A 27,115-nucleotide genomic window follows, 5' to 3' on the forward strand; every position below is an offset into this window, starting at 1 on the left:
TCAGGGAGATGCCATCGTTTGTAAAAAATAACAACAAAGCAACGAGTGTGTGAAATGTTTTAGGATTTGCCCTGCTGCCTGGGACCAGACTGCTATAGAAAATGTAATAAAATGTGTATGTGCGTACGGTGCTCTCTTTAATAGTCTTTCTTTATAATGTCCCTTTACGGTGGTGGTACATTTTGGCAATTTGGAATCCATGCAGAAAGATGGGTTTCTTGTCCATAAGGCAATAGTGGACCACAACTGATCAGCAAACCGAAGTGGCTCCCGCTGCTCTCTGGATCACTGCGGCCCCTCCAATATTTCTTCAGACACATCAGGGCACCTGTACACCTGCACCTAGTACTGCTGCTCAGCCCCATTCAAGTTCAGCACTTGGATTATTGATTTATGTTTATCGGTTTTATGTTTTGAATGGGTATTTTGTGCTCAATATAACAATTTTTTTTAAATTAAATCCTTCTCCTGTTATGTCTTCAGGCACCGATTTTCCCACATCTGGGTGGCTTACAAGTTCACTGTGGCATTCTTCCGTTGCCCCACCGAGTGGCAGAACTAGCCACACACGGAGACACAGCATTACTTCTGACAGTGGTGATACTGGCATAGGAACCTCTTGTTCAGACAGTCTGGAAGGTGAGTACTATTTTAACCTTTTGTCCCTGAAGCTGTATCCATAAACCTTGAACACTTCCAATTTTGTGGTTACTTTGAATAAAGGACAAATAGCCATATACAGAGTGATTTAGGGTGTATCTATCCATACGAAGGGCATAGCAACTACTCAGAGCTTCAATCTGGAAAATAAATGTGTGTAAGGGTGGTGCAGGAAATACCAGTATACAGAAAACTCCTTTTATCTTGCAAGATCTGATGTTTGCTAGAGTGTCAAATATTCTGGATTATCAGACTACCAAAAAAAAAAAGTAAAGTTTACTTGTAACGGTAGAGAACCTACTTGAAATGATATAAAAAAAACATAACATATGCTACTGTTACTTTAATAGATTTTCTCTACGCAGTCTTTTTTGCTTCTGGTTTTGTGAAATTCCAGATTATTTTATAGTACTAAGGCAGAAAGAAGCATTACACGTCTCTATTTTTTTTATACGGTAAAATGCTGGAATAAAGGGTTTTAAGAAGTCTAGTCAAAAATTAAAGGGAAAGTGTCATCAGAAAGTGAGCTATTGTTTAAATCAAGTTTTTATATTAAACATATATTTTTTTCTGTCATTATCTATATAAAAAAAATAATCCTAAAATCTTGCAGTATTCACTATGGTTGCTGAGCCTCATACTAGAGTGACCCATCCTGTTCTTTAGAGATCACTTCTCAGCAGTCATCTCATTATCACAATGAAAGGTAACACCTCTATATACATAACACAGGATCCACCATTGACCCTTCCTATTCTGTAGAGATCACTTCTCAGCAGTCATCTCATTATCATCCCAGGCAGGATTAGAATGAAAGGTAACACCTCTATATAGATAACACAGGATCCACCATTGACCATAGGCTGACACTTCCTGTTCTGTAGGGATCACTTCTCAGCAGTCATCTCATTATCATCCCAGGCAGGATTACAATGAAAGGTAACACCTCTATATACAGATAACACAGGATCCACCATTGACAATAGGCTGACACTTCCTGTTCTGTAGAGATCACTTCTCAGCAGTCCTCACATTATCATCCCAGGCAGGATTACAATGAAAGATCAGGCAGGATCCACCATTGACAATAAGTGTTGCACAATGACTTCTGCACTTCTCACAGAGCATGCCTAGAAAATGCTCCCAAAGCAGTCAATTGGTTCCCTCCTGTTTACATGCTGTGAACAGAGCAAAGCAGCTGCTCATGGCTGCCCTTATAGTCATGTACAAAAAATAGATTTTAAAAAAAGTCTAAAATCTGAAAAAAAAATGTTTGACCTACTGTTTTAATTTTGTAAAAAGAAAATAAATAAAAAAATAGGTGATACATTCGCTTTAACCCCTTAACGACCAAGGACGAAAATGAACGTCATTGTCGGCTGCTAGTTCCCGCACCATGACGTTCATTTTCGTCCGCATTTCAAACTGTCACTCTGTGTAAACACAGAGTGACAGACCCACGCTGACAGTTGTCCCCGACAGCTGAGACATCAGTCTCGCCGGACAGCGGACCATCGCCGCTGATTTCGGCAGTTAACGCCTTAAGTGCGGCGACGGATTGCCGTTGCCGCATTTAAGTGGTTTGAAGCACATCGGCAGCCCCCACGAAGTGATCGTGGGGGCTACCGATGCTTGTCACGGCAATCGGAGGTCAGATAATGACCTCCGTGTTGCCATGCACGGAAGCCTCGGAGGAACAGCGTCCGGCCGTTCCTCTGCTTCCTGTCAGTGTGACAGTCACGTCACAATGACAGAGTACATTACACTACGTGTGTAGTGTAATGTACTCTAGCAGCGATCAAAGCTGCAAGACTAAGTGTCCCCTAGTGGGACAAGTTAAAAAAGTTAAAAAAAGTAATGTTTTAAAAAAAGTGTAAAAATAAAAGTTATAAGTTCTATAAACACTAAATGCTTTTTTTCCTATAATAAGACTTTTATTATAGAAAAAAAATGAATACATTAAAAAAGTACACATATTTGGTATCACCGCGTTCGTAACGAACCCAACTATAAAACTATAATGTTATTTTTCCCGCACGATGAACACCCCAAAAAAAATCAATAAAAAACTACGACAGAATCGCAATTTTTTTGGGTCACCACCGCTCCCTAAATAAAGAATAAAAAGTGATCAAAAAGTCGCATGTACCCGAAAATAGTACCAATAAAAACTTCTATCCGTCCCGCAAAAAACAAGCTCTTACACAGCTTTTTTGACTAAAAAATGATGGCTCTCAGAATATGGTGACACAGAATTTTTTTGGTTTATAAATAAGTCATTTTATTGTGCAAACGCTAAAAAAAAGGACCAAACCTATATACATATGGTATCGCCGTAATCGTACCAACCCGCAGAATAAAGTAAAAATGTCATTTATAGCGTACGGTGAGCGCCGCAAAAAAAACACCTAAAAAACGGTGTCAGAATTCCTGTTTTTTGCTCAGGATTGCAAAAAAATTTAATAAAAAGTGATAAAAAAAAATCGCATGTACCCCAAAATGGTACCAATGAAAACTACAGATTGTCCCGCAACAAATAAGCCCTCACGCAGCTCTATTGATGGAAAAATAAAGAAGTTATGGCTCTTGGAAAGCGGGGAGTGAAAATCTAAAATATGAAAGCAAAAAATGGATCAGTCCTGAAAGGGTTAATTCATTTCTAATGATAAAACGTATGACCCCATGTGGGGTATTTCCGTACTCGGGAGAAATTGCTTTATAAAAAATGGTTGTTTTTTTCCTCCTTTATCCCTTGTGAAAATGAGAAAATGCAACATTTTAGTGGAAAAAATGTTGATATTAATTTTCGCGCCCTAATTCTAATAAACTCTGCAAAAGACCCGTGGGGTGTAAATGCTCACTATACCCCTAGAAAAATTCCTTGAAGGTTTTTCCAAAATGGGGTCACTTTTGGTGGGTTTCCACTGTTTTGGTCCCTCCAGTGCATTGCAAATGCGACATGGCACCGAAAACCATTCCAGCAAAATCATAAATCCAAATGGCGCTCCTTCCCTTCTGAGCCCTGCTGTGGGTCCAAACAGCAGTTTATTACCACATATGGGGTATTGTCGTAATCGGGAGAAGATGCTTTACAAATGTTGGGGTGCATTTTCTTCGTTATTCCTTGTAAATAATAAAAATTTCTATGTTTCAGAAAAAAAGTACATTTTAATTCTTACAGACTAATTTCAATATATTTAGCGAAAAACCTGTGTGGTCAAAATGCTAACTATACCCCTAGATAAATACCTTAAGGGGTCTAGTTTTCGAAATGGGGTCGTTTATGGGGAGTTTCTATCATTCTGGCAGCTCAAAGCTTCTCCAAATGTACAGTGGGGCCTAAAACATTTTCAAGCAAAATATGAGTCCTGAAAGCCTCCGGGTGTTCCCTTCCTTTGGGGCCCTGCCGTGTGTCCAAACAACGCATTAGGGCCACAATGTGGGTATTTTTGAAAACAGGAGAAAGAGGGTGATAGATTTTGGGGGTGTTTCTTCATTTTCATGGTCGCTTTACAAAGAAATCGGTCTTCAAACAAATACTTTTATGAAAAAAGTGAAATTATTATTTTTTTCACCTGATATGCATTAAATTTAGCAAAGAACTGTGGGGTCAAAATAATTACTATACCCCTAAATAAATACCTTATGGGGTCTAGTTTTCTAAATGGGGTCGTTTATGGGGAGTTTCTATCGTTCTGGCAGCTCAAAGCCTCTCCAAATGTACAGTGGGGCCTAAAACATTTTCAAGCAAAATATGAGTCCTGAAAGCCTCCGGGTGCTCCCTTCCTTTTGGGTCCTGCCGTGTGTCCAGGCAGCGCATTAGGGCCACAATGTGGGTATTTTTGAAAACAGGAGAAACAGGGTGATAGATTTTGTGGTGTGTTTCTTCATTCTCATGGTCGCTTTACAAAGAAATTGGTCTTCAAACTGATACTTTTATGAAAAAAAGTGAATTTTTTTTTTTCACCTGCTATGTATTAAATTTAGCAAAAAACTGTGGGGTCAAAATACTTACTATACCCTTAGGTAAATACCTTAAGGGGTCTAGTTTTCTAAATGGGGTCATTTGTGGGGGTTTCCATCACTCTGAGACCTATGAGCCTCTAAAAACCTGGCTTGGTGCAGGAAAACAAAATGTACTTCAAAATTTATAAAATTATTATTCAATTTGTAAGTCCTCTAAATTGCTGAAAATTTATTTTATTTTTTCAAAAGTGCTGCCAAAATGGAGTAAAGAGATAGAAATATATATTTAATTAAAAAAATTGTACTGTATGTGTGTACATATGTGACATATTGCAGTTAAAAATAGGGGAAAATGGTAATTTTTACAAAATTTCTTCCATTTTTCTATTTTTTAATTTCCGCAAATCGTATCAGTCTACTTTTACCACTAAAATAAAGTACAACATGTGACGAAAAAACAATGTCAGAATTACTTGGATATTCAAAACTTTCACAGAGTTATTCTCTGATAAAGTCAGACATACCAGATTTGACAAATCTGGCTTGGTCATTAAGGTACAAACATGCCCGGTCATTAAGGGGTTAAGCAGAGCAGCTTAAAAAGTTTTTAAAACACTTTTGCATCAAGTAGTCACATCAACAAAGTGATATGGACTATATGGGGATTGGTTTCTTTGTTGTTAATAGGTTTTTGTTTGCACAGATGGTCCTCCTGGAATTGCTACTTTAATCTGCTCCATGAGAAGGGGCTGAACACGCAGTGCCACTAAGCAATGCTTGTCTCCCTCTCTGGCTTATTGCCCGCACGATGAAAAGGTGACCGGTTATTGCAGTCCAATATTCCAGCAGATCTGAGCCCCAATAATTGAGTGTTAAACATGAAAATAGCATTTGGGCACAGTTTTATTCGCTCCTTATGCTGTGGATGCATCCCTTTATTAATGCCTTTAAGCTGTTAATACGCTTTAACCATGTAAGACTATTTCAATTACAAGCTGGAGCCTTGGTTACAGAGCAATACGCGCAAAGCGAATGATTCATTGTGAGTAAGGATCAAGGCACTGCAGATGTAGTCCTAAGAACTGTTTTATCGGTCCCAGGCGGTATATCATATATGACCGCCCCAGAAATTCTGCATCATTCATTGCTCTGTAACTAAGGACTCCAGACTACTACTGTCTTGGTCCTTTGTGTGATTACCGTAATGATCATGCAAGGGGGTGCAGGGGTGACCTATCTGGGTACCCCAAAAGATTCTATAATGTTGTCTATCTAGTGCAACTCAAGGTGAGCATAAACCAGCAGTTTTCTCCCTGTACTTCTTTCCTCACCTCTGTAGGTCAGGGTGTTGTCCTATGATGTGCTGGTACTTTGCTCTTTTTCTGTACTGATTCTAATTACTGTTATAATCATTTTATTAGTTTTTCTACTTTTTATTTCTTATATCATAATACATCTTTCTTTTACCATGCAACAGTCACTGTCATGAATCCAAAGCATAGATCTCCCTCCCTATAATACAGTAGGCCTTCCACTACTAAGTCATTGATATCATGGTATTTAATATCTTGTGGGAAATATTGTTTGTGGTGGCAGGTGACTGCTTTTCCATACAAAGCGGCTGAAGATTTGAAACTGATAACTGGTAATGCGAATGTGTGCTGAAGATGAAACGGATACGGGGTAGGAGATGAAGGGCAGAACCTGTATTTCATTTTGGGGCCTCACTATTTTTTGGTGTTCTTTGACAGTCTTCAAGAAGTGCGTAAATATGGGTAGACGCTCATAAAATAGAGCTCCGGGACAAAAAATCATCTTTTTAATATAGCCCCTATCCCAATTATTCAGAGGACAGCGGTGGGGCTTTAGGACAACAGGTCTTTGATGTGCAGGACCACTGTGAACCAACAATCGCACCATTCCTGCAAAAGGTGCTGAGATTTGGGCATATAAAAAGCAGAATTTTGACCTAATCGCTGCTAAGGGGGCACAGAACCCCATTACGAGCTGGGAAAGGATTTATCACTGAACAGAATAATTATAGAATGGGTTCAACTTTGTATAGTAAAATCTGCCTTCTGTTTGTCAGCGCTGGAAACGCATCATTTTCTGTCCGCAGTTCCTCATGTAAAGCAGTATAGCCTGTTTTTCATGTTTGACTGCATCTTCAGTTCTCTACCGTTACATTTAAATTCACATTTGTGGTATTTTCTTTGCACGCTGGCAAGACACGAGCGAGTTTATAAGGTTTGAAAACGAAGACTTCCTGTTCATATAGTTACACAGGAAACGCTGTATTGTTCTGTACCGAGTTATGATTGCAGTTTCCGAATTCACTACTTTGAGACGCATGACTTTTCTATTGCCCCACGCTCCTCTTATATGTCGTAATGTGCGGGAGCTGGACATGTACTATAACAGACGTCGTACGTGAGTCCTTTTATATCATGGTAAATTATGGTTTTACTTGTTGTTTTGAATTTACATTGAAATGTTTGAAAACCTTCCGGTAAAAAGTAGAATTGTATTGAGCGGAAAGATAAATGACTGGTTTCAATGTTTTTTTTTTTTTAGTGTGCACGATGTACTGAAAATACCTTATGTTTAAATTTTCTTATCACTTTTTCAATTGGATTCAGCAAAAAAAAAAAAAAAAATACCCCTGTGTCTAGATATTTCCGTTACATACTTATGATGCACCCTGGTCAGATCCCCTTGTACACGGGTGGCTGGCCGAATGATACTCGCTATTGTACAGGCCAGCTATCGGAATTGGTGCAATAGAACCTACTTCTTCTCACCAGCACTCAACACATCTTGGGCTATGTTCACACGGCATGGATTTGCCATAAACGTGGGACAATCCCTTTAAGTCTTGGTCCAACTATTGTTATGGCTTCTTTGTTTTAGGCTCTGTTCACACGGCGGATTTTGCGTGGCGGGTGCCGCCGCGGAATTATTTCTGCTCCAAGAATCAGCCAGAAGATTGAGCAGGACGCTTCTTTTTCCCGCTATCTGAAGAAAGCATCTAACTCCCATTGAAATGAATGAGAGGCGGAATCCGTGGCGGATTCTGCTGCAAAAATTCTTCCGTGTGAACAGGGCCTTACAAGAGCTGTGACCGATATGAGCAGTTTGTTATGATCTATATTGTAACACAACCTGATGGATTCCAGTTTGGCCACTAAAGAGCAAAGAAAACTTGACCGAGAAAAGCATAGGTTCTATTTATACTTCCATAAGTTCTCTGAGTGTTTTTTGTTTTTTTTAAATTGAGATGGCCATACATATTAAATAACTGTCGACTGAAAGTTATTTCTCCTGACTACCTCATAATGAGGAAAAGGGAATAAGCCGCTGCCAGACACCTCCAGCGTCCGCTTATCTCCTGTGGAAATAAAGGATCAGGTATGTTGAAATCCAACATGCCTGTCCGATTTTTTTTTTTTAAATGTTCTTTTTTTATTTTTTTATACCCGACATCTGCCGACGGGAGATTCGGGTGGCTCCCATACACATAAGATTGTCGGCTGATCTGTCTATGGAAAATGTTACATAAAGTTATAGATAAAAAATTATTTTTAGTATGATGCAACGATTATTGTTATAAAAAAAAAAATCATTGGTTGTGTCTGTGGAGCCAGAACAATTGGATACAATAGATTAAAATCCCTTATATCATTTAGGAAATTCTGATTGATCGTTGTTTTGTAATCCTGACGTATTTGACCGTTTCATGAGCTGTGAAAGATCATTCACTCTGAGGGATGTTGAATGTGAATTTTAATTAGAAATCAAGAGTGGTGGAAATAGTTTGCAACTTTGTATCCTATGGGGTATGCGTTAAAGCACACCGCGTATCCGGCCTGGTCGCCGCAGGGAATTCTGGCCAAAAAACCGCACCAAATTGCGGTGCAGTTTTTCGCCCGGAATGTCCGCTGCGGAAAATTGCACGGAAAAAAAAAAAGATTCATACTTACCCGTAGCCATAGCAACACGTCCCTCTGCCGTCCTGCAGCCCGGCCTCCTGGGATGTTTCATCCCATGTGACCTCTACAGCCTGTGATTTGGCTGCAGCGGTCACATGGGATGAAACGTCCTCCCAGGAGGCCGCCGAAGCACAGACGTTTTATGACGGAATCGCAGGATTGAAGAACCGCACCGCAGGTCAGTTTCTGTGTATTTTTTCCGCTTATTTACGCAGCATGTGGATCAGACTTGTTCAAATCTCATCCACTCTGCTGCTACTGTATTATCCTGCAGTATTTATGCTACATGTGAACCCGGCCTTATAGTTCTGTGTTTGATTTACTTTGATATCCGTTTTTGCAACTGATATTAATTCTTTGTTAACAAACCAACCCTTGTTTTCTTAGAAATGCTTTTATCCAAGGTATGTAATGTCTGTTTAAATGAATATGAGTTTTTCTGCCTGTTATTGACGTCTTGTATTCGGTGTACTCCCACACATGATGGAGACAGGCCGTGTGGGAGGCCGCTCCACTTATGAATCATTGCACTAATAACCAGATGTGCTGCTCAAAGTAAAGTGAGACTTCTTCACCAGACTACTTTCTACGCAAAATTACTCTGATGGATCCTACTATCTTACTAAAGTACGTTTTCAAGTAAAGCCTGAAATTGAAGAAGAAAAACAGGGCACAATCCATAATCTCGGTATCGCAATTGAGGTTATGCAAGCAAGCAGACCTAGAAACCTTTCCAGGAAGGGGTTGGATGCTAGGGACAATAAGCTGAGCACATCGTGTCCTGCTGCTCGGGTTCCCAGAAAACTGCTGCAAACTGTGTGGGAACACAGAAGCAAGAGTTAAAGGCATGGTGTCGCCCCAAAAACATGTTTTTTTTTAAAAATTTAAACATTTAGTGTGTGGGTGATTAAACATTGTTCAAATTTTTTTTATTTTTTTCGCGAGTCAGGAAATATTATAAATTTTTTCAAATTTATAATACTACCCATTTTTGGTCACTAGATGGAGCTGTTTGGAGCTAGTTCCCAAAATTGCAGCATTGCAACATTGGGTTAAAAGCTATCGCTCTAGTGAGCTCTCAGCATCCCCCCCTCCTTTATCCTGGCTAGTGCCGGGATAAACGAGGGGTTTGAACGGTGTAACCTCCTACACTGTGTGTCGCCATTTTTTGAGGTAACCCACAGTGTAGTAGGTTTACATGCAGTAGTAAACACACACAAACACTAACATACATTGAAATCGCTTACCTGTCCCTGCCGCCGCGGCCCGTCCGCTCCCTTTGCTGCCGCTGTTCCATGTGCACTTGTCCGGAAGCCGCGACCGGAAGTAGTAATATTACTGTCCAGCCGCGACTTCCGGTCCACAGGAAAATGGCGCCGGACGGCGCCAATTTCGAATAGGACTGTGTGGGAGCGGCGCATGCGCAGTTCCCACACAGACGCCGTACACGGCAGTCAATGGGACGGGAGCCGTTCGCAGTCCCTATGGGACTGTGGCTGCCGTATTCCATGTCTGTGTGTGTCGTTAATCGACACACACAGAAATGGAACAAAAAATGGCAGCCCCCATAGGGAAGAAAAAGTGTGAAAATAAGAAACAGTAAAACACAAACACACAAATGTAAATAAACGTTTATATTAAGGCACTAACATCTTTAACATATAAACAAATTATTTGTGATGACACTGTTCCTTTAAATTTCCCTGCAGCGCCTCCACAGGAAAAGGAAACATTACACAATTCTCATTGAAATGAATGGCCTGCCCATGTAATGTTCCTTGGAGCTAGATATGTTCTTTTTATTCAGTCTAAGGGCAGATTCACACGAACGTTGCATTTTTGCGCGCGCAAACAACGCGGCGTTTTGCGAGCGCAAAAACCATTTGACAGCTGCGTGTGTCATGCGTGTCTGATGCGCGGCTGCGTGATTTTCGCGCAGCCGGCATCATAGAGATGAGGCTTGTCGACGCCCGTCACTGTCCAAGGTGCTGAAAGAGCTAAATCTTTCAGCACCCTCGACAGTGAATGCCGAACACAACAGCGAAAAACCTGTAAAAAAAAAGATAAAGTTCCTACTTACCGAGAACTTCCCGGCCGTTGCCTTGGTGACGCGTCCTTGGTGACGCGCCTCTCTTGACATCGGGCCCCACCTCCCTGGATGACACGGCAGTCCAAGTGACCGCTGCAGCCTGTGATTGGCTGCAGCCTGTGCTTGGCCTGTGATTGGCTGGAGCTGTCACTTGAACTGAAGTGTCATCCCGGGAGGTCGGACTGCAGGAAGGAGACAGGAGTAATCGGTAAGTTAGAACTTCAGGTTTTTTTACAGGTTCATGTATTTTGGGATCGCAAGTCACTGTCCATGGTGGACAGTTTAACTCTTTCAGCACCATGCACAGTGAATGTCTCCCGACGTCGCGGACCGGAAATTTTTTGGCCGGGTTCGGCCAAAACGAGTTTGGCCGAACCCGGTGAAGTTAGCTTCGGTTGTCGGGGTTCGCTCCTCGCAAAGACACTCCGTTTGGATGCTTGGAAACAGAAAAGCACGTGGTGCTTTTCTGTTTCCATTCATCCTTTTGACAGCTCGTGCGCTGTTCGCACGGAAGTGCTTCCGTGCGACCTGCCTGGTTTTCACGCACCCATTGACTTCAATGGGTGCGTGATGCGTGAAATACGCAGAGTTATTGAACCTGTCGCGTATTTTGCGCAGCGAACAAACGCTGCGCAAAATACACGGACTGTGTGTACTGCCCCATAGACTTCTATAGGGCATTGCGTGCCGCGCGAAAACCACGCGCCCTACACGCTGCCAAATCACGCTCGTGTGAATCCCCCCTAAAACTGGAAAAACATATTGTTTTTTTTTCTAGACACATCGCCATGTCTGTCCACGTCTAGTATTGCAACTCAGCACTTTTCACTTGAGTGTGAATGAGCAGCAATACCAGGCACTGCCCATGGATAGATGGGGAGCTGTCTCTGAGAATAAATGCAAATACTTTTTTCAAGTCCTGGCAAACCCCTTAAAATAAGGGCACTGAGGTTTCCCTCTCCAACCCAAAATTCCCAATTTATGGTTTTTAAAATTTGTTTCTTAAACCTTTGAAGGCAACCTGTGACATTGAACATATCTGATCTGTGGCCATGTTATAAAGCTTTGTTATATAGTTTTGTGGGAAAATATTCAGTATAACTTGTCATCTATTGATCTAAACCTCTGCTCATTCTGGATTTAGGAGTCCAGAGGGTGGTCCTACTCCCTCATGCAGGGCAGGCTGTCAATCATTGAGTCACTTCGCCCCCTGGATTTATAAAACCCACAGTGATCAAGGACGAAATCATTAAATTAAGGTTTACTGAATATCGTCCCACAATGCTATATATAGTATCAATCTGCAGACCCCACAGTCAATGTGACAGTTTATCTTTAATGGGAACCTGTCACCCGCATTTCACCTATTAAACCAGCAATACCTGGTGGTAGTGGGTGAAAAATCATTTCTATATAACCTATAATTGTCTTCTTAGTCTGTAGCTTTAGTATTCCGTTTTTTAGTGTTCCCACACCGTATGCTAATGAGCATAAAATAGTCAAATCTTCATTCCTCAAGTCTTTCCGAGTTTACCCCGCCTCCTTACTTTTGATTGACAGCTCCTCGCCTTCCCCAGCACACACAAAATCCCGTGCTTGTACATTGATGTCCTCTTGTGGTGTGTACGCCCAAAGGGACACCGGATTATTACGATAAAAGGCACGAAATGTTCGTAGACCGTTATTTACATTTGGAGGATGAGTTTAGGAAAGGGGATAACGGCAATCAACTTTTGATAGCAGCGGCCAGTCAGGGATAAGTAACGTTCAATCGGTGAAATGCTGGTGACAGGTTCCCTTTAAACCTGTTCGAGGAAAATCCAGTATTCGAGATTGAATCTGTTAATAAACAGGATGGGTACTGAAGAGGGAAAGCTTCTAATGCTATTACTATACTTTGGTTCTTTTTAGTTAGTGAAGATTGACTACGGCGCTGTACATTTTGTTTTCATTTTTGTTTTATCTGTGATCGATAAGGTCCAATGACTTCGCTCCTTACATGTTGTCTAATGAAGTGATATGACTGTAAACCACAGGAATTCCCTGAAATCACTTCATGTAGAAATGGAATCTTTGCTTAGGAGTTCAGACTTGTTCATGGAGCTTACACCTAGACTGTGAGCTGAGATATATTTTTGGGAACATTGTTGTTTTTAGAATTTCAATGGCTGAAGATTCCTCACACTTGCTGGTGGCCTGGGATAGAAAGACCCTAAATACTCTACATGCCATTCATTTCACTTCCTTGGAATTCACGAAATGCAAATCCTACCACACAGATGATCTGTGGAGAACATACATGTGCTGTAATGGGAGGATGGCCAGAAGTCTTCTGCTTACTGACCTTCCTGCAAGCTGATCACCTCAGATTGAGTAAAAATGTGGTGCCTATACGTGCTGCCCACAGCGTGACGATCATTTAGCACTACCTCAGCGCTATGTATTTTTACATTTACGGAATTTTAATCCATACAAAGTAGCTGTGCTAAGGACCTTTACAGAGCAACCCTCCAATAACTAGTGACTTTGCAGGGTACTGGTGCATAAAGGAGAAATCCAGTCATCATGATCTTCTGATAGGTCATAGATACATGTGAGAAGATCACATTGGTGAAGTCTGTCGTCTAGTTATTAACAGAAGGAACCAACTCTATGGAGCGATCAAACCGCTCTGACGTTTCTCAGAGATTTCTGTTCATGGAAATCTGATACAACATTCTTAGCAAATGTTCATTAAAAATCATATATTTTGATATTTGTCTGTTACGATTCGATTTACGGGGAATGCCCCCGACTGTTATTTTCTCTGTTTGATGTATAGTTTGTCTTACTTAAAAATCTTCAATAAAAATTATTGAAACAAAAAATAAAATCCTATTTGTAAACCAGAAATGGAATAAAAAAAATCACATTAAAACTCCTTGCAGACCTTTTGAACTTGTTTGGAATTTCTACTCTTGTAGCTGCATGAAAACATCTACGAGTACCAATGCTGTAAATCAGTTTTTGTTTTTTTTACATTTTAAAGGAGATTTATCGAAACTGGTGCCAAGTAAAATTGGAGTAGTTGTCCATAGCTACCAATCAGGTTCAAGCTTTCATTCATTAGAGGCCCTTTTAAAAAAAAAAAATGAAGAAGCAATCTGATTGGTTGCTGGTCTACTTTTCCTTTGCAGCAGTTTTCATAAATCTCCCCCAGTAAGTTGATAATACTGGAGCGCACACCACTACCATTTCATCCCTGGAGCTTTCATCCTCCAAGTCGTCTCTTCCTAGTGATAATTATATGGCCTTATTGTTTTTCAGTAACTGGAGGGACGTTACTTTCACACGTTACCACTGCTGACAGATTGTAACGTTATGAGCAGCACCCAAGAAGCCATATTTTCTTCCTAATGCGACAAAATATGTTTGATATGCATTTTAGAATGCCTGTTCTCTAGTTCTGTGATTTTTTTTTTAAAGCTTAATGTAAGGCAATGCAGAGGAAATATGGCGGTATAAGAAGTTGTCTATCCTGAGGTAGCAGGCAGCGCTCTCTAGAGACTTTTGGCAGGATTCTGTTACGCAGAGAGGTAGCTGTGCCAGATGATCAGGCTTTTTTTTTTCACTGTGGTCAGAAACGTTCTGAATGTCACTGCTTTACCTAGAGGTTATTTGAAAAGAAACATGATAGCTCAAAGTAGGCTGCTTCTGTTTGTAGGTTGTGTTCAGACCTATTATTTAAAGAGGCTCTGTCACTAGATTATAAGTGCCCTGTCTCCTATATAATGTGATCGGCGCTATAATGTAGATTACAGCAGTGTTGTTTATTTAGGAAAACAATGAATTTTGACCAAGTTATGACCTATTTTACATTTATGCTAATGACTTTCTTAATAGACAACTGGGCGTGTTTTTATCTTTTGACCAAGTGGGCGTTGTAAAGAGAAGTGTATGACGCTGACCAATCCGCGTCATACACTTCTCTCCATTCATGTACTCAGCACATAGTGATCTCGAGAGATCACGATGTGCTGTCACTTACTCGCACATTAACTTTACTGAACTGTCTTGAGAGTGAATAGACATTGCTTCCAGCCAGGACGCGATGTCTATTCACAATCTTGACACTTCGGTAACGTTTGTGTGTGACTTACTCACACAGCACATCGAGATCACGCTTGCGGTCATGAAGTCCCACACAAACGTTACCGAGGTGTCGGGATTGTGAATAGACATCGCGTCCTGGCTGGAGGTGATGTCTATTCACTCTCAAGAAACCTCAGTAAAGTTAATGTGGGAGTATGTGACAGCACATCGTGATCTCTCGAGATCACGCTGTGCTGAGGACATGAATGGAGAGAAGTGTATGACGCTCATTGGTCACTGATTGGTCAGCGTCATACACTTCTCTTTACAACGCCCACTTGGTCAAAAGGTAAAAACACGCCCAGTTGTCTATTAAGGAAGTCATTAGCATAAATCTAAAATAGGTCATAGCTTGTTCAAAATTTATCGTTTTTATAAATAAAAAAAAAATACTGCTGTAATCTACATTACAGCGCCGATCACATTATGTAGGAGATAGGGAATTTATAATCTGGTGACAGCCTCTTTAAACTCAATATATTCAAGTTTATGTGGTTAATAAATTATAGAAACACTTTATAATTTGATATATTTTTTTGTGGATGGTATTTGTGTCCGTCTTAAACGTAGTTCTTGCGTTTTATTCATGAATCTGATATGAGGGTCCTGTTTTTGTTAGCAATGCTGCATCAGTCTATGGTTTTGTGGAGTAGATCCTTAGAAGCTGTTTCATCATTTTCTCAGAATGGCCATTGGGGTAATTGATGTCACAGATTTAGTGTTCATGGCTTCTCCCTTGTGTGTCTGAGTACATAATAACGGTTGTGAGTGTCTCTCAGGATCCAGACTGCTGCACGTGGCTTGCAATATTTATTGCATCAAAGCAGCTTATCTACAGAATACATGATGGGGATGCGTATATACTAGGTAAAGCACAGCTGGTCATATACTGTCATCTGCTCATTACTGAATATTTTCTATATTCTGTTTACATTAGACAAGGTCATGTGCCTGTGCCCATCTGTGATTCACTATTACGATGTGGCTTCATCCAAAATAATTGTAGTCAATTTGAATGTGACATTGCAGTGCTAGAGTGTCAGTCTAGTTATGCTGTGATTCTGATCGGTCAGCATTATCAACATATTCCCAGGTCTGTGGTCACTTTTACCTCACAGATCTGGGATGTAAGCTGGCGGTGCACATTGCCCAGGATATGTAATGCCCTAATTGGCACCATTCACATGGCTGCTCACATCTCTCACCCTGTTGGATGAAATCTACTCACTACTTGATCACACAGCACAATTGTCTTTCAATATTATACAGGGAGATTAGAGGATGGGTTGATTTTTGTACATAAGCTTTTGTGGGCCTCAAATATAAAAACAGCCTATGGGATTCATGCTTTAATTGCAGGAAAATGAAAGGTGTGATCTGGTTGGCCGTTATGAGCTAATGTTCCACTTGTTATACACATACTGCCTTGTATGTTGTCATTTGCATTATAAATAAAGGTACCTCTCTTGTGCCTGCAAATGATTCATTACTAGGGCTACCTTCAGTCGATCGTGTTCGATTTGTGCGTGTGAAAAACACTAAATTTTTTCCTATATTTCATGTCCGTGTGCGTTGCGTATGGCATCAGTGTGTTTTGCGTGTGGCATGCGTTTTTTACGTCTGTGCAAGCACCACTTTTTTTATATATATTTTTTTTCTGAATTTCTTTGTAACTGATGCGAGAAACACAGACCACACGTGTAAGTCGTCCGTGTGCTGTCCGTGGTTTCCACGCACCCTTAGACCTCAATGGGCGACACGGTGCGCAAAAACGCACCAATATAGGACATGCACTGAGTTTCATGCAACGTACACTCGCTGCGTGAAAACTCAAGTGTGTCTGAATAGCACCTTTTGAAATGAATGGGTCCGTGTGCTGTGAGTTATATCAACGGACAGCACACGGGCGAGGAACACGCTCGTCTGAAGCCCTTAGGGGGGCACCCATGTAGGTCAGTACAGCAATCGAGAGGGAATATCACTGAAAGCTTCTCTATTTTATGTCTAGCCTTTCCCTGCACAAAGTTTATAGGCGACACATCCATCTACACCTTTTGCGTTTTTTTAGTCTTTTTAGCTTTGATACATATTTTTAGCACATATATTCTAGTTCCCCCTCTAAATTCTTTTAGTTATTGAAAGTCAGTGGAATGACCTGTGTGTGTATATATATATATATATATATATATATATATATATATATATGTGTATATACTGACCGAATTAAAATCATTGCCAAGATGCTGCTGTATTCGGTACATAAGAAAACCCAACATTTTTTAATGGGACCGATTTATGCTAATGACAAAACATGCACATTGACAACAGCTAAAGGGAATCTGTCAGCAGTTTTAGGCCTCCAAACTGCGATAGAGTGGAGGTGGAGGGCATTGTAAACACCATGTTTGCCTTGGTCATTCAGGCTGTATTACTGAGAAAATGAAACCTAATTCTAGTTTGATGGCAAGTGGCACTAATGGGGGCATTTGATGTGCAAAAGCTCGTGCTCTGCACTCTGTAAGCCCCGCCCCTCTGCTTTGAGTGACTGCTCTAATGGTCTCATGATTGACCGCTACAACCGTCACTCAGAGAGTGGCATTTGCGACCAAACTGCTGTACAATGATACAGTTGCAACCACATGTACGACGCTGTGCTTTGGTAAACAGTGAAGGTGAATGCTGTGCTCACGGGCCCCTTCATTCAACTGGTCACCGAGGCTGCCGGGGTCAGATCCCCACCGATCAGGTTTTGATTTCCTATCGTAAGAATGAAAGGAAAGACCATCAAAATCGCAGTCCCGTAAAACAACTTTAAAATCTAATTAAAGCTTTTATTTAGGGGGCTACAGCTAAAGAGGGTATGCGTCTTTTTCATCGCAGAAGCTCTAAACAGAATGTCTATAATAGTCTATGGGCATATCCTGTGTATCCCATTCATTGTGTTATGAAGTGGATATATGTAAATATTGCCCCCACCTGCAGCCACAATCCCCAAGATCAGTGGTCAGGGAAAACATTAGGTAGAATGATCAAGTCTAATGGTGTGTAAACCATATTCGCCACATCTCGGAGAACTCTTTTAATTGGATTTTGAGGGACGTTGCATCTGCTTGCTATTTGTGAATGTGTGTCTTTGTTTGCAGTGTCCCTGTCGTTTGGCATCAGGTGTAGGCCCTGCCATTAGAGTAATTACGTTCTTCACACATTCAGGAGATTTTCATATGAATAGGATCCTGCTCACAGATTGGGGCTGGGGAATTGATAATCTCTTTTGCTGGTCTCCTGGGAGCTGCAGGATGATGGTTTTGTCTAAATCTGGGATCAGCGTGAGTCAACTCTGTTATCCGGTGCCACAGACCTACAGCTAAAAGGTTTTTATCCTGTGCTGCGATTATATTTTCTAAATGCAGTCCTTTTCTGGCCTTTTATTTTGTCTGTTTGGACGTCCATTACCTGTCAGCTTTTTTTTTGTTTCAAATGAGTCCGTTTTTTTGCCTGTTTTGTAAAAAGCACATGTATGGGCATTTAGGGATATTTTTTAGGAAAGCCTTAGCTTTGTTTGCATTAAGAAACAAGGGTGGATGGGGACGGCGCTAAAAAAAATTAAGATTCGCCACCTCCAATTCTGTATTCCGAACGGTAGGTAAAGTATGAACCCATAGCAAACTATGGCGCCATATTAGGGATCCATCCAATACAGATCAAAAACAAAACACACTGCATCTGCACTGCAAGCGCTAAGTAATATTCAAATATTGAATATATAGATTATTTTAAATTGTGTTACTGTTATATTTACAATGCTTACAAATGTAATGTTCTTATGAGCCCACCTGCCACGACAAGGTCAACTTTTTTAAGTGGGTCCTCTCTCCTGGACCTAGGCCTACAAAATGAAGTCCGGTTAGGTAGGACCCAGCTCCGTTCTTATTAAAAACAGCCATGGATAGATAGGAGTGCACAATGAATATGAAGGCAATCTTCACCCCCAATGTACAATACAAACATAAAACAATGTTCGGCAGCACATTCTAACATATTTTGTTAGGATTTGCTGACCAACTTTATTTTTTGTTGTTTATACAGATGAAATGCATATTGCAAACAAACACATTTATGAATGTGTATATGTCATGTTAACTATGAACATGGCTTCAGGGTACGTAGAAGCTAGTTCTGCACAATCAAAAGTAGGGAATGGGGGTTGTAATACCTTTAGCATTTGGGATAACATTCATTGTCTGTGACGCATCCCATTAGATTTGTTAATGCCCTGACTGTGCATATGGTGAGAAGTGTGAAACGCACATGGGTGTTTTTTACCTTTTTTTTTTTTTTTTTATATTCCCTCCATGGTTACTCTGCCTTTCCTCTGTTTAGTCACTTTTTTTGACCAGGTTGTATATTGTGTGTATATGTGTTCTTCTTGAACTAGAAGAATTTTCCCTGTTTTTACAGTTAGTGGTTTCTCCTGTGATTCCGTGTAGATGCCATATGCTACTTGTTAGCACTTCTTCTGACCTCCCTCATAGCAATCTAATTAATCCTGATCCTCCTCCGTTGTCACATTTCTTAGTCACTGTGGACAGATTACTACTAAGGCTATGTTCACATCTGCATCAGGGCTCCGTTTCGTCTGAGCTTTGGAACACTTGCACAACGGAGACAAAGTGAAACCATTGGCACCGGATCTGTCACCATTGAAATCAATAGTGATGGAAACGGAAACCTACGGTTTCAGTATGTGTCAGTCAGGGCTCCGTTCCGATGGGAAGCTCTGGCGGAACAGAGCCCTGACGCAGATGTTAACGAAGCACAAGTCAGGAAAACATTTCTTTTTCAAGACCTTGAAAAGAGACCGAAATATGCATTTTGTTGGAACAAAAATTGCCATGAATATTGCATAAAACAGTAATATTTATAGCATAATTTATTATTTATGGGTTCACTTTGTTCTATTCCCTAATTAATGGTAGCCTCACGTGAGCTCTCTCAAGAGAGGAAAGCGTGCCCGGGAGTGTTCACCGTGTAACTCGGTATAGCAGAAACTGTAAGAAAAACTTTGTTTTCTTATAGTTTTAGTCTAATTTCACTTCTTGTTACTGAATCAGAATGTAGACTGTCCGCATCTTGTTTTTTTCATTACAAATTCCCTCATTATATGCGACGAACGTATAGCCCAGAAGTATTCAACTGTATGCCATATAATGCAATAATAAAGAAAAACCCAAGCACTAGAAAGGCTCCCATAAAACCTGTTTCAGATGATGAACGACAGGCTATGACTTAGGACATCTCCCACTTTCTATGGACTTTTTAAATTTGTTGGATTTTATCAGGGAATATTTCTAGTGCTGGGCTTTTCCTTTATTATTGCATCGTTTTAGGATCATGCCTCCAATCCGGCTGTGCATAAGCTATATCCTCCTCCCTGTGCAGACAGGTGAGCTGACACGTTGGTTCTATGTATGCCGTACAGTTGCATAAATCCTTTATAGACTTGCGGGACTCCTGTGTATTGAAAATCATAGTCTACTATTCCTTTTACAATACGAATACATGCTAAAGAGCTGCTCATTTGTTGTACATCTGTTCAATTAAAGCCTATGGATAAGTTTCGGCGTATGCTGAAAAAAATGGGAGTATCTAATAGAAGTATATCAGGAAGTTGCTATTAAAACCGTTCCCCAATGTTTAGTAAAAAGTGTAGTCACAAGGTAAAGCTACTAATACTAATGTCCGGTCAGCCGTCCCGTTCTTTGCATTGTTATTCCTGGGTGTCCGAACTTGAAAAAGGTCCTGGAAGGACGTAACATCGGCATATTTTGCCCTCATTGCTGTATTTGGAGGGATCTTAACTATTGATACATGGATAATTGCCTATTCTGTTAAAAATATTTTCACTTGAAACGGATTGTGTGCCGTGATCTTCCGTATAACCACAGACAACAAAAGTGCCAACAATTGAATAGAATACGAAGGTGAAGCTGCCCGGGACCATTTTTCCCCCTGCGCCATTGTAGTGATTAGCATCAAACTTGGTGGAAATTCCTCTCAGACTTGGAACATTTTTTTGAATTCGGACATTGACAAATAAAATAATGGTTTAGGACTTGACCCAGTTAGGAACCATTAAAAATGACATCTCGAGGTTCTTCTTATACCCTGTATTATGGTGTTTATACATATGGATGATAATTATGGCCGTATCTGGACATTATTTTCTTCATGGAAATGCTGTTCAAATAATAAACTGATCCCACGCAATACTTGGAGTAAATGATCATGCGTATATTAAGGTTTGCTTGGTTAATATTTCATACAATATGTGAAAATGAAACCGTGAAGGGAACATTTTCAGGTGATGAAACTTGGTTGCAGCTGTTAACTTATGCTGTGAAGTGCTCCAATATTACATAAGTGGTAACACTAGAATCACAATTTTTATATAAATATGTTAAAGGTTATTCTGGGAGTTTAAAAAAAACAAAAAAAAAAACTACAATATTCACCTGTCACATCCAGTGCTAACACCCCAGTGGTCCCCGACAGTCTTTGTTTACTTTGCTGCAGCAATGTTGTGCTGTACAGTCACGTGACCACTGCAGCCAACCACTGGCCTCAGCAGAGATGCTTCCATGTACGGAACGAAACCGCTGAGCCCAGTGATTGGCTACATCAGTCACGTGGAGGAGTGGCGGGGATTTAACAGGTGAGCATTGTTTTTTATTATTTTATCACATATTCTACTAAACCCCAATCACTGATCTAATACAAGAAAGGGTTTGGAACACTTTGGATCGGTTTAAAAAATAAAATTTAGATAGAAAAAAGGGTGCGGCTCAGTTGAGTCAAATGAGCCTAATTTATCGGGCAGATGCACTATTCTTTTTTTTTATTTGTTGCGGGGGTACAATTTATTAATGTGTTAGTACACCATCTGTGATGTGGGGTAAGCAAGAGAGGTGTATGTAACATGCCGAATTGACATTTTGATAAATTTGGCGCGCTGTGCACTATTCTTTCCAGACACGTAGATGCGTGCATCTTACAACTCTATTTATAAATATCTCCCATATTTTATTGCAACCTACCTATCTGTGACGACCATGAGTAACAATTTCAGCTGCCAGATTGTGCCAATTGCAAAAAAAATAAATCTGACGGTTTATAAATGCAAATGAACAAATATACTAAAGGTACTGGTAATGTTGTTAGTCAATGGGCTAAAAGTGGTGGAGTTACCAGGGCAACCAATCAAATCACAGCTTTCACTGATGTCATTGGTCATATTTTCTAGGTCACCGTGTATGGCACACTAAAATATTCGACCAGGGATCTCCAGTTGGTTCCTAGACCTGTACTTTTTTGTGAGGTCCATTCGACCGAGATTTATTATGGCCGCAGACCAGTACTGCTTGGCTGCATTCCAGACTTTTTGTAAATTCGATAGTTCCATTTGTTCATCCCCAAATTGATTCTGGCAACCAGCCATGTTGGATGCTGCTCTCCATAAAGTCCCAAATCTTTCACATCTGCCAAATCCTAGTACAAAGCTTTTGAGACCTCATGGTAGAGCACATGACAATTGGGTGATATCAAGAGTGAAATGTGAAAATGATACTGCGCCTCCATGGTATTGAAATGTGTGTAGCCTCTAATGTCACCTGTAAGGTATCCCCAAGCTGAGAAGATGTGACACGATATCCTTGTATAATATAAGAGTGCGAGGATCCTGGTACAAGCGCCATTTCTTGGGTGCTTGTCTTGTGTATGTGTCAGTCACTGTTCTGGATTGGAGGGATGCGCCTTTGTGCTGTATTGTGCGATTATATAAATGGCTGCACGATCACATGTACTTCTACACTCGAGACAAGGGTGGCATTGACTTTGCTCGCATACAGGCAGTATTGTCGCTTTACTAGTAGTATGAGCCTTTTCTGTGGTTGCACACAGACCCATCTCCTGTCGGCAGGCAATATAGTCAGGGAATGAATGAAAGCAGCAGTAACAACGGACTAAATAGAAACCTACATGAATGGCCTTATGTTCCCAACGTAAAGCCTGCAGCTAAAATAAGTTGGCGTCTAGAAAATGCTGCACATCTGTATATGAATGTTTCTGGATAGTCTTAGTACTGGAGGTATGTGAGGTAATGTAGTGACCATGAGGGCAGACATCTTTCTAATGGCTTCCTGTCACTGATCCCTTGGAGGAACTCTCTAGTCAGCCAGTCGGTAACATTAGATTTTAATGCCTCAATTATCGAAGAGCAAACTGCACTAATGTGTTGTCTTTTCATATCTTTTATGTTCTTTATATTATGAGTGATTGCGAGTATAAATCTCGGTTATTGCCTTAATCTAAGGGCTCATGCACACTTCAGTGAAATTCTCCAGTGTGCTATGCAGTTTTTAACAGCTAGCACACTGACCCATACATTTCTTTTGGACCATTCACACATCTGTTTTGTTTTTTTGCGGATCCGTGGTCCTATATCAGTCCGTTTTTGCAGATCAGTCTCATCCATTCTATTTATTGGTTCGTTAAAAATCCAGATGGCATACTGAAGCCATCCTTGTGTGGTCCGTGTTTTGCGGCCGTGTAAAAGGTCACGGATGTGTGAATGAGCCCTAAGAGGCGCTGATTTTTTTTCTAACTGGTTGTGAGTGGCTGTGTTGTGTTTCATTGTACTGCGAGATTCCCAGACTCGGGCAGTTCAGCTGTTGTATGGCATGGCCTAATGCCCACATGTGTCAGCCAGGGAAACCTGCTGCTGTTGGCACATGGTTTGTATCTCTTAACCCATTTGTATGGCACATTCACTGCATAGAATCCTAAGTATTTCTAAGTGTGTGTTCATTTCACACATTGAAAAAGTCCAGACATACACGTCTTGTGCAGGGATTTCATTGTGTCGTTGTGTAAAACGTTTGCATTTGGGAAGGGGGTGGGGATTTTGAGTCTTGCCCATAGGTTACTTCGGAACGTGAATGAAGTGGCGTCAGGCAGACTGGCAGGGGAGGTGTTAAGTCATTAGAGGGCATAGTATTACGTGGATTGATTCATGCTTTATATCGATCTGTTCCTGCCGGTATGTTTGAATTGACCCGAGAGAGTTTCCTGTTTTCAAGGTTTTTTTGCTACTGTATAGTATTTCTCGCTCTTGCAGCAGGTCAGCATTTGTACTGACGTTTCCTTACCCCCAATACATTTCAGTAACATAAAAGTAAATGATTGCAGGAGCAGTACCCGTCCCAGCCATCTGTTTAGGCTGCAGCATCTGTATGTGCTGTGCCATCTTGTGTCCTAATAATATCCAGTACCAATCTGTCTACAAAATGGAAGCTGGTGACAGGCAGAAGCTTAGCGCCACGTTACATTCCAGACATTTCTTTTCTGTAGGCTTCTCAAATAAATCCTCTTATCTCCTCTACCTGTGTAGCAGCCTATTGCATTTCTATATATCCGTTTACCTGTATTATAGGAATTGTATAAGGCAGACGTTCAGTGTTTGCTGTGAGAACACTGGGAGGCATCCGGATTAAAGATTTGGAATAAATTAGAGATTTAAATCCATGTGATTTATCATTGAATTCTGTTTTTATCAAACCGTACCACTGTTATTTACCTATATAATTTTTTTATTTTTTTTATTAAACTTTTTATTTTTATCAGTTTTTGTTGTTTGAGGTTCACCCTAAAATCTAAACGTTCCCTAAAAATGTTAGTTACTAAATTGTCCTTTTGTGTGAAGTCTTTTCATATTTCACTTGGCTCAGAGTTATCTTGCTCTGCACCTAGAATAGATTTTGGGTGACCACACATGTCCGCTATTATTACTGGGGTTGTCACTCCACTAACTTCCACTAGCACTAAATAAATAAATACAGCCCCCCCCAGACCTGACCCCCTGAACTAATAATACCCCTCGACATGGCTCCCTAATCTAACAGAGCCCCGACCCCTAAACTAATACAGATCCCCTAAACTAATAATGACCCAGACCCTTAAACTAATACAGACCCCCTAAACAGACGCCTAAACGAATAAAGATCCCAGACCAGAACCCCTAAATACAGACCCCAGAACCCCTAAACGAATACAGACCCCTTAAACTTACATAGCAGCTTAGTCTTCTCTATGGAGTCTTGCAGTTGTACTAGGACCTGTCTACATGGTCATGTGACCTGCAGGTCTTTCAACAGTAACAAGAACACCAAACATAAGGTCATCTGAACTTATTTCTGAAGGTCCTTTTGCAGGACATACACAATGCAGTTTTGTTAAGGTTTTTGCCGCAACAAAACTGCAATGTACTTTGGGTGGCCATGGGCCCCCCAAGAGCCTCGGGCGTCCACCCCAATTGCCCCTATGATTCACCGCTGGCTGCAGCTCTCTTATTCTTGGTATCAGTGGGGTCCCAATAGTCGGACTGCCAATCAGACGTTTATGGAATATCTAATTGATATGCCATCAGTGTTTTTGGCATATATTTAACTTGCTAGTGACTGCCTGTTAGTGTTTTTACGGTGGCCACTATCGGGCTTTATTCTGATGCAATTGCCTTTTTACGGCGCTGCATCGGAATAAATAAATAGGGCAGGGAGCTGTTAAATTTCCCTGCTCTCAGCTACCGGAGGTAGTTGAGGGTTGGGAGCAGCCATTCTCGAAAGGGCGAGATCTAAGGAAGTATTGATCTCGCCCATTTAACCCCTCAGATGCGGCGCTCAATAGCGAGCACCGCATCTGAGTGCGTTTGGGGGAGGGGGCTCCCTCTCTCACCCCACCGGCACCTTGCGATAAGATTGCAGGGTGCCGGTGTCTTCTATGGCAGCCTGGGGCCTAATAAATGGTCTGCCTCTAGTTAATGCCTGCTAGCAGGGTCGGACTGGCCATCTGACCGTTCTGTCAAATGCCAGATGGGCTGGTGAACAGTGGGCTGCCTTCTGGCCGCCTTACAATGACGCTGATTGGCAGGGCAGAATGACCTGCCCCGCCAATCAGCGCCTTTCAACGATACTAGCGGCGCGATAAAGTTATCGCACTGCTTCCGCTGTTGAAAGGCGCTGATTGACGGGGCAACTCATTCTGCCCTGCCAATCAGCGCCGTCGTTCAGCCACAATAGACCGGCTCAGAAGAGGGCAGGCCTGCATTAACACAGGACGGCATGGGAACGGGATTAAGGTGAGTATGTAAAGGTTTTTTTTCCCCACTTAAAAGTGAGAGTGGCATTATCTACAGGGGGGGGGGAGCTATATGTGGGACACTAATAACAGGGGAGGCTATGTGTGGGGCAGAGTTTACAGGGAAGGCTATATGTGGGACACTAAGGGGGCTATATGTGAGGCACAACCTACAGGGGAGGCTATATATGGGACACTATCTACAGGGGAGGCTATATGTGGGACACAGTCTACAGGGGAGGCTATATGTGGGACACCATATACAGGGGTACTACATGTGGGACACCATATATAGGGGGGGCTATATGTGGCACACCATATAAAGGGGGCTATATGTGGCACGCCATGTACAGGGGGCTATATGTGAGACACCATATACAGGGGGCTATATGTGGGGCACTATATACAGGGGGCTATATGTGGGGCACTATATACAGGGGGGGCTATATGTGGGTCACTATCTACAGGGGGGCTATATGTGGGACACTATCTACAGGGGGCTATATGTGGGGCACTATCTACGGGAAGCACTGTATGTGTATGTGAGACCGTGTATGGTGCTATTATAATCAGGGCCACAGTGTATGGTGCGATTATAATTAGAGGTGCAGTGTATGGAACTATTATATTTAGGGGTGTGTGTCACATTTACAGTGTGTCACCATGAAAATTTTATCTTCGTTTATAGGTGCAGAAATGTTTGAATAGTGAGAAGCTGAAGACATCTGAGCGGCAAACTGCAGAAATGGGCTGTGGCCGGGAGAAGACATCATAGAGGTCTGGACCAGATGGAGAAGAAAAGATAAAAAGAACAAGTAGAATCTGAGACGTCACCGGTGAGTCACTTAATGTAAATGTTTATTCTGCCTCTAATCCGTACTGTAGTCACTGTATGATCAGCAGCGAAATGATGGGTGGTATGATGTGTTTTTTTTGTGAAACAGCAACTCCCAGCATATCCTTGCCATTATTCGGTCCATGCTGAGAGCTGTAGTTTTACTCCGTACAAACCTACAAGGCAGGGGTTGCACTAAATTGTGCTGTATTTATGTACGGAGCTTGGTTCTGGTACTGTGTTTTTATTTAATGAGGT

General features: G+C 41.2%; 1 protein-coding gene across 1 annotated transcript in view; it reads left to right on the plus strand.

The window, feature by feature from the left end:
* CEP85L (centrosomal protein 85L) overlaps positions 1-27,115 on the plus strand; it is a 127,168-nt gene that overhangs the window by 32,227 nt on the left and 67,826 nt on the right. Inside the window, exon 2 of the mRNA XM_075862417.1 lies at positions 484-639. Coding sequence (XP_075718532.1) covers positions 484-639 — 156 coding nt within the window. The remainder of the gene's footprint in view (positions 1-483; positions 640-27,115) is intronic.

The sequence above is a fragment of the Rhinoderma darwinii genome, chromosome 4, assembly GCF_050947455.1.
Source record: "Rhinoderma darwinii isolate aRhiDar2 chromosome 4, aRhiDar2.hap1, whole genome shotgun sequence".
NCBI lineage: Eukaryota > Metazoa > Chordata > Amphibia > Anura > Rhinodermatidae > Rhinoderma > Rhinoderma darwinii.